General features: G+C 33.5%; 1 protein-coding gene across 1 annotated transcript in view; it reads right to left on the bottom strand.

Annotated features, from left to right (window-relative positions):
- LOC116022554 (probable LRR receptor-like serine/threonine-protein kinase At1g56140) overlaps positions 1-10,678 on the bottom strand; it is a 15,157-nt gene extending 4,479 nt beyond the window's left edge. Inside the window, exons 1-19 of the mRNA XM_031263305.1 lie at positions 10,385-10,678; positions 5,061-5,238; positions 4,871-4,942; positions 4,584-4,655; positions 4,410-4,481; positions 4,227-4,298; positions 4,063-4,134; positions 3,899-3,970; positions 3,670-3,741; positions 3,503-3,574; positions 3,321-3,392; positions 3,087-3,158; positions 2,940-3,005; positions 2,629-2,694; positions 2,441-2,485; positions 1,814-1,878; positions 1,127-1,509; positions 379-574; positions 120-287 (exon numbers count right to left, since the gene is read on the bottom strand). Coding sequence (XP_031119165.1) covers positions 120-287; positions 379-574; positions 1,127-1,509; positions 1,814-1,878; positions 2,441-2,485; positions 2,629-2,694; positions 2,940-3,005; positions 3,087-3,158; positions 3,321-3,392; positions 3,503-3,574; positions 3,670-3,741; positions 3,899-3,970; positions 4,063-4,134; positions 4,227-4,298; positions 4,410-4,481; positions 4,584-4,655; positions 4,871-4,942; positions 5,061-5,238; positions 10,385-10,550 — 2,053 coding nt within the window. The 5' untranslated portion in view covers positions 10,551-10,678. The remainder of the gene's footprint in view (positions 1-119; positions 288-378; positions 575-1,126; positions 1,510-1,813; positions 1,879-2,440; positions 2,486-2,628; positions 2,695-2,939; positions 3,006-3,086; positions 3,159-3,320; positions 3,393-3,502; positions 3,575-3,669; positions 3,742-3,898; positions 3,971-4,062; positions 4,135-4,226; positions 4,299-4,409; positions 4,482-4,583; positions 4,656-4,870; positions 4,943-5,060; positions 5,239-10,384) is intronic.
- Between the last annotated feature and the right edge of the window lie 1,990 nt (positions 10,679-12,668).

Raw genomic sequence — 12,668 nt, forward strand, 5'->3', positions numbered from 1 at the left:
AAAAAAAAAAAAAAAAAAAAAAGGTTATGGCTCTTCTGAATTTTGTTTTTTTTTTTTTTTTTAAACAAAACATGAAGCAAATAAAATAGAACAGGATTTGTAGTAAGTTTTTTACTTACCTTCATCGTCATATGTCTCCTGCCTTTTTCTTCTCTGAACAAAACAGTACACAGCAAATACAGAAAGAAAGCTCACGATTCCTACTGCAACAATAATTCCTACAACCATGCCAGTTCTATTCTTCTTTTGTTCAGAGGGAGGTTTGTTACTAACAGTGGGAACAAAATCTGCAGAAAAGCTTAGTTTTCAAAATACAATTTTTAAAAAATTTTGACAACAGATTTACTTGAAATGATAGTCAGTGATGATCATATGTACCTGGGGTTGCACTAATCGCTGAAATCAAAGGTCCATAAGTACCTTGACTAGGTATACAGCAAGTTCCTTTCCCAGCCCAATATAGATGAATGTCCATATGATTTTCAGATACTTGAACCTTATATTGCCTCGAAAGGCCTCTGAGTGATCCCCCAGCTAATTTTTTAATGTCAAAATCTTTCTCCTTTAAGCTTCCCTGAAGAGACCAAAACCTCAGCTAAATCTCATGTATAAGTGAAGATTGCACAAGTCATTGGTGTGAGAATATTTTCAAATTTCTCTATAACATAAACATAGAATAATATATAAAGCAATCTACTGTTTGTTGGTCCTTGAGGAAAAGGAATCAATAGATTCAAGGAATGCATCATAATTATATAGCAACTACTTTGTAATTTTGTGCCCAATCTCATCAGAGTAACAACAGTTAACTAGAATTTATAACAGTATAACTCAACTTAGCCTTAATTCTGATCTAGTTGGAATATGCATGTATGTATCTATACAGGTATACATGGATACATGCATACACGTTGCATTCTATTAAGCTCAAAATTTGTTGTGAGCCCTTGAGTTTAGCATATCCTTCACATGTGTAAATCATCTTGACCAATTCCATCAATTTCATCCTGAATAGATGCCATTTGAATCGTACTTTGAATAATTCAGCTATCTAACAAAATTTCTAATACATTCACTTGCAAATAAATTATTGAGTCTACAGTCACCCAAATCCTAGAACACATACCTGTATATATATATTAAAGATGCGCCTCCCAAGACTCTTCCAAGAAAGAGGATTAGGATTCGGGATTACTGACTCTGCAAACTGGAGGGTGACAGTGTAATTACCATTTTCCAAGCCTAAGCCATAGTACCTTAGAGATCCGGCTGAAATTCTTGCTGTCTGGAAAAGTTCAGAGTCCAAAGTATTTGTAAACTGTGACGAACTGGAGGTTGTGTATTTTGGATTATTGCTATCAGAGGGCAGTCCAACATTACTAACAGCCCACCTGCCTGTGCTTGTCATGTAATATGTTGCTGGACCAAGAGTCGCATTATCCCTCTCATACACTATCTGGTTAGATGACGTTATTTCTTGACCACCACACTTAATAGCAAAGCTAGAGTCTGTGGGTGATGAGCAAATATGAAGCGTTAAAAGACCTCCATCTCAAAATGCATAGAAATAGAATATTAGTCATGTAATAATTTATAACATCTCAGAACTTAATCATGCACAGACTACAATGTTTTACAATGAACATTAAATATCAAAACTTAATACAAAATCTTTTGTTGTTTTAATTATTTGGCCTCCTTTTCACACAAGTTGGAAACGAGTAGAAATTTCATCTTTAAAGAATTACAAATTCAATATATTTGTTTTGAGCATAAAGTATTGATCAATGAAACACATTTTGGTTTAACTTACAAATGGGATCTCCCCGATGACATGGGAAATTCTTCTGAAGACAATTCAATCCGGAAGGCAGAGCACTGAAAGGAGAAAGAATGCATTGAATCAGATTAACACTAAATCTAAGTTAAAACTATCTCAAAATAATTTTTTGACTTAATTTGCATCACTCTGCCAGAACAAACTGTCAAACATTTTCTGAGAAAACAGTAGCCTGATGTAGCCATGACAACAGTTTGGATCAAACCATTTACTATTCTCACCAGAATCTTAACCAAGATCCTAAGGTCCTTGTTAAGATTCCTCTATTTCAGGCATAGAAACTCAGAATGCCCTATATAATTTTTAAATTTTATAAATTCAAACTGATTCTGAACTGGAACTAGAACAGTGACTAGTATTGTACGGTTCTGGTTCTGGTTCTAGTTCCAGTACCACCAATCCTAACCTACAACCAAAACATGGAGATGAGTTTCCTGATGTAGATTAAATTGACTGAAATATATCTCTACCATTTTAATTATTAGCAACATATTTATTATCTAAGAACAGATATATGGCCTTTGGAAAATTCAAAGAACAACAAAAAATTGAAGATGGTGATTCCGAAACATGAAATATATGGTCAAGTGTAACTCTAACCTTCCGTTAGACCTGTCTATGGTAAAGTTATTGCTGATGAGATTCCTGCAAATTATAAAATAGCAAGTGGCAACATTTGAATTCAAGAAGAGACCCCTATTATATTAGAAAGTGAATCTTGAAACAAAAACATACAAATTAGGAAGGAATGTCATAGTGTGTGATGCTTGTTGTCTATTCATACTTACAGTTGTAAACCTCGTCCGCCAGTCCAAGAAGGGAAGTTCCCAGATATTTCATTGTACGATAAATCTCTGCAGGTAAAATCTTGAGGATGTTAAACATGCTAAGTGTTGACGATAACCAACAGCCAAGAACAGAGATATATATGCAGGAAACAACACAGATATAATATGTAGTGTAACTGAAAAATTAATTGTTACTCCATATATAGAATTATAGATTTAAGTCTAAGGGGTTACTTAATGCCTTAAGCTAAGTGGTGATGAATATTTATGGCGGTAAAGTTTAGCTTTCTAATTAAAAGGATATAACTCACATATTCAGTAGATTTTGGCTCTTCTGTGCAGGCAAAGAACCTGTTAACTTGTTACTACCAAGAAACCTGAAGATTGGAATGACCATATGTAAGTGCACGCTATTGAAATGGTATCAAAGTAAAAGAAACTCCAGGATGATTTATTACAAATTTTGGAGTGAACTAAGATTGAAAAGTTGATCTGGGACACGTCCAGTCAAATTGTTGAAGCTCAAATCCCTATTTAAAAGAAAAACAAACAAACAAACAAACAAATGGTTAAGCAGTGCTTTTTATGGAGTGATAAATAAAATTGAATAACTACAATTTGCAATTATATTAAATATTGACTCTCAATCACCACCACGTCTTAATTAAACATCCTTCAACCAAAGGACTTACAGCAGTGACAAGCTCTGATATTCTCCAATATTAGAGGGGATGGAACCAGAAATATTGTTATTCCGCAAAACTCTGAGGACCAAGCAATCAGTTAATTATGATTTGTCAGATTCTAGGAAAAAAGGGCAAAAAAGAGGAGTATAATAAAATTTTGCAGATTGGAGCTGATCATAACTCCTTACAATTTGCTTAAATTCTTCATATTCCAAATGAAGTCCAGTGAAGAGCTCCCATTCAAAAGATCACTTATCCTCCTGCAAGTATCCAGTGCAGTAGACATAAGAATATTCTTAACACAAAAAACAAACTTTGTAACACATAAAGAAGTAAGGGTTTAGATAAAACTTACAAGTCAACCAATGAGGTCAAATTTGAAAGTGTAGATGGAATTGGACCCTGAAATGAATTTCCTTCAAACTTCCTGCAGAAATACAAAATTGATGCCAATCATAAATAATGGAAAGTAGAGAAGCAGCAATGGGCATGGGTTAAGAATGATTTTCCATTGAATCTAGAAATCAAGTGCAATGGACTGTCTGGAAAGGATAATATTATAATAATCTTATTAACAGCCTTACAAGATAGTAAGCTTTGACAAATTCCCAATGAAATCAGGTATCCTCCCAGTAAACTCATTGTTTGAAGCCCACCTGAAAGAAACAAAATTTGCTCCATTGAACTCCATTACAGAATTCACCCTATTTTTACTATTAAAAAAAAAAAAAAAGCCAAGGACACTTACAGTGCTTCTAGGTTCAATAGATTTGCAAATGTTGGAGGTATAGCACCACTAACACCAGAGGCATCCATATAGCTGGCAATTGAATAAAAAATCTATCAATTTAAAGAAAACACTGTAGCTGGTCTCTAGAAGTCTTATTCATAAAAGCATCAAATCAATCTTACATTTGTGTAAGACGTTTCCAATTTCCAAGCCCCGAAGGCAAGGGTCCAGAAAAGTTATTTCCACCAATTGCACTGCAACACATGCAAGTTTCAATTTTGTTTAAACAAATGTCCAAGAATTACCTGATCATACACATCAATAATCAATCATAATATCCATGAATGGCTTTAATAATGTCTTACAAGGATATAATCTCAGTCAGAAATCCAAGTTCCTCCGGAAGCTCCCCCGATAATGCATTAATGCCTAAGCTTCTGGTGACCATGAAAAAAGAGCCATATATGCTTTAAAACATGTACTCAACATGAAACAGAGATAACTATATCAAGTTAAATACTGCAGATAAGCTCACTTACAGGTATTGCATGCCACGCAAATTTCCAATGGAGGGGGATAGTGTGCCTGTCAAGTAATTTTGGCCAAGATCTCTACAATAAAAATGAAGAGCCGTCTGGACTTAGAAGAAAATTATATATATATATATATATATATATACACACACACACACACAAAGTATTTGGTTTGCAATCCATAATCTTTGTCAAAATTAATAATCTTAATAACCTAATAAAATAAGTTTTTCGAAAATGGAACATAAAATGGTTACGATCAGAACTATACAGTATATGAAAAGAATCCATACAGATCATTGATGGAAATTAGGTTCCAAAGTTCATCTGGAATCGGACCAGTAACGTCTAACGCGTAAACTTTCCTGCGAAGAAAAAGCATACATGAATCTAGATTGAACTTCATAAATACCAAAAAAAAAAAAAAAAAGAGCATAAAATTGATGAATTCCAGAGAAGAAAGTGGAGAAGATGGTAGATTACAGGGCAGTGATGTGGCAAGGAGTGGAAGAGCAATCGCATTTGATTCCCGGATTGTAAGCGGTGTCTTGTATGCCGGTAGAATCGACGGCGGCGCCGGTGCACAATTCTCCACTTAAGTTCCACTGCTGATTGTTCGCCCGAATCCCCCATTTTTGGAATATGGAGTTCAAAATCCTAGCTGCAGCACAACATCCATTGTTGAATTCAATTGCAAGTTCTCCGTAGTAATTTAGGCCAAAGACAACAATTTTTTTTCCAAATAATTAATTTTGAACTTATTTTTGTGAACTATTTAAGAAGTTATCAAAATCAACTTTAAAATAACTTTTGATTAAAATTAAGGGAAAATCTTTTTCCCCATTTTTCCCCATTGTGTTATGTGCATATAGCATTTTTTTCTCTGTGTTATTAAAGTGACAGTTTTCCCCCCTCAGTTATTTTAAAAGTGGTAGTTTTTCCCCCTGTAATGTTAAATTGACATTTTTACCCTTGAATAATTATTTCATTTATTTTTATTCTCCAACCAAGTATTACTAATATGTATGGAAGATCACGGTTTGATACGAAACTAATCGAACACTGTAGCAATTGAACTTAAATAGTATGGACGGTTACGGTTGCGATTCAGAAACGAAAAAATAAAATAAAATAATTGTTGATTTTGGACTATTTTTAAATAAGAAATAAATTTAAAAAATAAATAAATAAATAAATAAGTTTTGATTGGCGGTTCAAAATCGAAATTGGAATCGAACCGTGCCGATTTATCAAAATAAGTGTTTGATCATTTTCAGTATATATGACTGTGGTTCAGTTCCAGTTTACGGTTCAACAATTATTTAATTTTATTTTTTTCGGTTCTGAATCGTAACCATAACCGTCCATACTATTTCGGTATGATTGCTACAGTGTTTGATTAGGTTCGAACCGAATCGTAATCATCCATACATATAAGTAATAATTTGTTGGAGAAGAAAAATAAATGAAATAATTATTTTTAAGGGTAAAAATGTCAATTTAACATTTCAGGGGGGAAAATAACCACTTTAATAAACAGGGGGAAAAAGTGCTATATGCAAATAACATAGGGAGAAAAAGTATCATTTTCCCTAAAATTAATCTTAGCCTTCCAAGAAGATTTAGGTGATATATTACGGAGTATTAGATTATTACACTATCTGAATTAATACGGAGTAATATTTATATTAACAGTGTATGGACTATGCACTTATCATTTACATTGATTATGCATATGTTAATCATATACTCAGATGTAAGCAATAGTTTTTTTTTTTTCCTTTTTTAATTCGTAAGTATAATATATAATATTCAAATGAATATAGATAAAGCTATTTTATCAAACTATAAGTAACTTGTAACAGCTCCAAGTTATATTCTTGAATTATGTATGCAATTTTTGTGCTTATAAAATTATACATTATGTTAAAATTATTAAATTTAATTTTTTTCAAGCTAAAAATACATTTACACGATTAAATATTTTGTTAGTTAAAAAATTAAATACTAAGGGTCTGTTTGGAAACCAGAAAATATTTTCTAAAAAATGATTTTTAGAAAATGACTCGTTTTTTGAAAAATATTTCAATTTTTTAGTGTTTGACTGAAGATCAGGAAATTACATTTTTTGTTTGGTTGAAAGTTACTAAATTGCATTTTTTTTTTGTTTGGTTCATTTTTTCAGAAAATGATCAAAAAAAATAATAATAATAATAATAATAATAATAATAATAATAATAAAACTACCATTAGTGGTGGTGGTGGGTGGTGTAATAATAATAATAATAATAATAATAATAATAATAATAATAATAATAATTCTTTCTTTCAAATAATAATAATAATAATAATAATAATAATAATAATATAACTACCACTAGTGGTGGTGATGGCAAAGAATAGAGAAATGAAAATAAATTGTCCAGAAATGTCTTTTTACTAAAAAATTTAGGAATACGTTTTTTGTCAAATTATGTCTTTTTTTCATTGACTAGAATGATTATTTTCCATTGACGTGCAGAAGCCGACTAACCAATTGGTTCTGATGAGTGGTTTAAAAGCCTCTAACTTGAGTACTATGCAATTATTTTTCATTGACCACAGAAGAACTTGTGACAATTAATCAACTAAATGACTATCTCAAAGCGCATCATTTCAACTACATTGATGATATTCCTTTGTTGCCTTCCCCACAACCACATGCAGCTCTTGTCATCCAACATAGACCACTTGATGCCTCATGACCGAAGCAACCTATCCAGGGACCCCATGGTTATAGTCGTTGTCATAGAGGAGGTCAAAGTCACAATCGTGGCTATAGCTATGTTCCGAAGTGCTAAATCTACAACAAGTTTAGCCACAGTGTTTTTCAGTACTATAGGAGGCATTCGAGGGCAACATGTCCTCAAGCACATATGACTTATTCCAACGATCTAATTGCTACACCATTATCTCAAAATTGGGTCCCAAACACTAGTGTCACCCATCATGCTACTCTGTATCCCTCATCCCTGGAACGAGTAAAAGAATGCATAGGGAATGTCAATCTTTGAGTTGGTAATGACGCACGGTTGAATATATCTACTATTGGGCATACATCTATATCTTATCCTTCAAGTGTTCTACATTTACAAAATGTGTTACATGTTCCTATCATAACCAGCTCCCTCTTATTTGTCAAACATTTCACCACTAATAATAATGTCATCTTTAAGTTTTATCACTCCTTTTTTGTTGTAAAAGATCTAACACCAACCAAATTCTACTTAAGGGAGAAAGCTCAAGGGGGTTATACAAACTTCAAATAAAAAAAATCCAATTACATTCATTACATTGAAAGCATCTTTAGAAGTTTGGCACAACCACCTTGGTCACCCTCACTTAAAAGTCTTACACAATATACTACGTCACTGTCCAGTATCTAAGTCCTTAAATAATATATATTCATTATCTTTGCACTACTTGTCAACTACGTCACTGTCCAGTATCTAAGTTCTTAAATAATATATATTCATTCTCTTTGCACTACTTATTGACCCTCAACTAGAAAGGGTCAATAAGTCTAGTTTTGTTGTATTAGATTTGGTTTACACAAATATTTGGGGGTCATCCACAGTTTTATCTAATGAGGGTCATTGTTATTTTTTCATTTTTGTTGATGATTACTCTCAGCATACCCGGTTCTTTTCTATGAAGCTAAAGACAAATATCTATACAATTTTCCATAGGTTTCAAACACGGTTGAGCGAACTTTCTCTTGTAAAATTAAAGTCATTCAGTCTAATTTAGGGGGAGAATACAAAAAATTATACAAGTCCTTTAATTTGTTAGCCTAGGGATAAATCAATGTCAATCATATGCTTACACACATGAACAAAACGAGCGTGCAGAACGACGCCATAGGCACATTGTTGAAACTGGTCTCACCTTACTTGCCCAAGCCTCTGTTCCTCCTATGTATTGGACCTATGCCAATGAAACTACGATTTTTCTTATTAACAGCATGCCCTCTGGCCTCTACCACCCTAAACTATATGAGCCCCTATTCTATCATCAACAAAGAAAATCCCGACTATTCATTTCTTTGTGTCTTTGATTACTTGTGTTTTCCTTATCTTTGTCTCTACAACAAGCACAAAATAGAGTTTCGATCTGCCCCATTTGTCTTTCTTGGTTACCTAGAGTCGTTTCAAGGATATCGTTGTTTGAATCTCAATATTGGAAAGATTTTTATCGTACGTCATGTCCAATTTGATGAAAATGTCTTCCCTTTTGTAGCAAATAATTCTCCACAGGTTCATGTTCGTGATCGAGATGCATTATCATGGGCTGTTGTAAGCGCCATGAGCCAACCGCACTACTAGCAAGAGAACACAATTGTGACACTTGTTATATACGACCTTTCAGTGAAATTCACACCCGAACATCCTCTAGTTGTTCCTTCTAAACCCCCACAATGTCAACCACCAACTCCAGCTCAACGAACACATCCTATTGTACTTCGCCACATTACTCGTGGTTCTACAAGTAACAAAGCTTTGATTGCACGTGTAGAAGATTCTAAGCCCACCTACTACTCTCAAACCGTGAAGAGCTCTAAATGGGAAACATCGATTGACCAAGATTTCAATGCCTTACTACACAACAACACTTAAAAATTTGGTTCCACCTAACCAGGATATGAATGTGATAGAATACAAGTGGGTGTTCTGAGTCAAGAGAAAGGCTGTCAATTGAACGTTACAAGGCTCGACTTGTTGTCAAAGGTTTCAATCAAGTTGAAAGAAAAAATTACTTTAACACTTTCGGTTCAATGATCAAGCCAACTACAGTAAGACTTCTCTTATCTCTTGGTATAACAAAAAAAACTTGTCAACCCACCAATTAGAGCAGTCAAAATGGGCTTTACCCACCCCCCGGTCCCGCCGTAGGTAGGGGCTGGCTATGCATTATTTGACACGCCAAGAGGTGGGCTTTTTAGCCGCCGTGTCGTGGCCTTTGTTGCAAAAAAAAAATATTTGTTATAAAATAAAATAAAAATATAAAAGTGAAAATCCTTATTACTCCCTAGTCGATTCCTCTATACTCGTAACCCAGAAGTAGGGGGCTGGTGACGAGATATTTAATGAGTCATCACTTTTATTACTCCCTAACTGACTCCGTTGCGCTCGCAACTTAAGAGTAGGGGTTGGTGATAGGATAATTGGACAAGACACTAGACTTGATTCGACGCACTTGTTTTAACCTGGAAGAATCAAAACAATTAACAGAGCCATTAATATCATAAATGTTACCACTAGTAATAGGATATATCCCTCGCCCGTATGATCGTAAACTTGATAAGTATGTACGATGTAGGCCACGCCTGAGTATAAATTTACCCCTTTGAGTGGGTCATAGTTACGCCTTATGCCCCACGGTCGGAACTAGTGTCTTGACCCTGCCTGCAGGCAAAAGTCAGGAATCACCACCCACGTGGACCTATGAGAAGTGCCATCGGCCACACCTATGCATGTGGAGCACGTGGCAAGCATGTTAAACGTTCGGTATGTGCTCTCTCCAAATCTCTATAAATAGCACATTTAATTTTTGAGGAAGGGACTTCTGGATCTGGACTTAAAAAGACACTCCAATACGAGAACGTCTGACCCATTGTCTAATTATTGGAGCTCATATACATACACAATGTACAATACCTCATCATATTTACTGCATCTACTTTGTAAATACAATTAATCAATAATAAAACTTTACAAATTCTTATTCTCATAAGGGGAGGGAAATTTCATAGAAGATATGTTACGCACCTTCAGCGGGATCAAGAGTCGCGTTGTTGTTGGCGGTGGGCGGCTGAGCTCGGGCCGCCGGAAGGAGCTGCGGAGCGGAGATGGAAATTGCCATAGTAATGGCGATGTAGAAGCTCGCGCCGTACTTCATCAGACCAACTCTACTTGTCACCGACTTCCCCTTCATCTGCAAAACAACTCTGTGAAAGAGAGAGAGAGAGAGAGAGAGAGAGAGAATGTGTTTGTCTGAGAGAGAAGATATTTTTGTAGGCGTAAACGATCAAGTGGCAAAGGGGCCGACATAGACAATCAGAGACGAGCTCACAACTTGGAACAGATATAAATGCATATTCATTTGCCAAAGGGAGATTTTAATATAATGAATGATATATTGGGTCAACCCGTCATAAAGTCGTCCCCTGCGAACAATTTTGTCGCAAATTATATGATGGATCATGGCTGATACTGCAATTGTGTTGAACTGATATGTAGTTGTGTGGAAAGGGAACTGCAATTGCGCAAAACAGAGGTCGCTTCATCCGTTCAACACACTACAGTATCAGTTCAACACAACTGCAGCCGTTTAACACAACTGCAGTATCAGTTCAACACAATTGCAGTTTCATACGGATGAAACGGTCTCTGTTCCGTGCAACTACAGTTTCCTTTCAACACTATCAGTTCAACACAACTACAGTATCAATTCAACACAAATGCAGTATCAGTCATGATGCATGGTCGCATTGTGGACCATGATTCACGGTACAAGGACTGCAATTTTGTATGACATTTTGATTGATTTTAGATAGTAATGATATAATATGGAGATTTTAATATAATGATATATTGGGTCAACCGTAGGTTTATTTGTGCTTATTAGTTATTTATTATAATCGGTAACATATAAATGATATTTTATACTAAAATATATTTTGTTTAATATGGTATTTAATAATTAGATAAATTATCTTGGTAAGTAATTCATTCAAGGTAAATACAATTAGGTAATTAACTAAGTAATTAATAGAGCAAATTTCATTTTTGGTCATCGACTATTGTAACATTGCTATATTTAGTTCTACTATTTTAATTTTATTTTATTACATCATTGACTTTTATTTGCTTGTTATAACATCGTATATATACATTTGTTTAAAATGTTATCACTCCTTGTGTAGAAAAGAGAGCTAACATGCATATAATTTCATCATTGAAGTTTCTTTGCCCTAACAATTTATCTCCCTATCTTGTAAACTATTTTAATTGAATAATGAAATTACATGTTAGCTATCTTTATTAAACAATAAAATGGCATATATTAAAATTGAGAACAAATTAAGATAAAGGAATAAAAGTCAATGATATAATGTGACAAAATTTAAAAAGCACGACTAAATATGACAATATCACAATAGTCAATGACTAAAAATGCAACTTTCTCTAATTAATATATACTTAAAAGTGTAAGGACATTTGGTCCAAAAAGGTTTTTAAAAAATAATATTTTTTACATAATGTACAATGACAGCACAAAAAATATGGACATAATCAATGATAATATGAAACATGCCACTCATAAGTTAGATTAAATAGTGAGATAATTTAATTTATGGATAACCAATGAAAATAAATAATTTTTTATGACTTCATAAATAATATCAAGTGAAAATTAGGTAATAATCTTAGTAATGAAAACATCATTTTTTTTAATATAAAAAGAAACAATAAAAGTCATTTTGTGTGAATTGTGATCCCTTTCCTTGACATCAAACTCTAATCATTAACGACGTTCAGTTAGTAGGAGGCTTGGCAAACCGGCCTGTGTCGAAATATCAGACTAATAATTTTCTTTCTTTCTTTCTTTCTTTTTTAGAAGGAGAAATATCTGACCAAACGAATTTTTGAACACAATTTATTACAAATTATATGTGCGAATTTACGCATCCGGTTGCTCCCATAAGGGTGTGAGTTCGAGGTTCAGTGGAGGTGATATTGACTTTTTGTGCTTCATTTGGTTGAGAAAGTAGTTATGAACAAATACTACATTGTAACGGAGTCAATAGTACTCACAAAATATGTGCTGCGAATTTACACAAATAATATTTTCCAATAATTTTGTGTGTGAGTCTTGTGTTCTTCCCATTAATTATTTTGTCTTGTGGAGAATGAAGTTTGACAACTCGGCCAATAACATCTTATATATATATATATATATATATATATATATATATATATATATATATATATATATATATATATATATATATATATATATATATATATATATATAAAATATATTTTTATA

The sequence above is a fragment of the Ipomoea triloba genome, chromosome 6 (assembly GCF_003576645.1).
Source record: "Ipomoea triloba cultivar NCNSP0323 chromosome 6, ASM357664v1".
Lineage (NCBI taxonomy): Eukaryota > Viridiplantae > Streptophyta > Magnoliopsida > Solanales > Convolvulaceae > Ipomoea > Ipomoea triloba.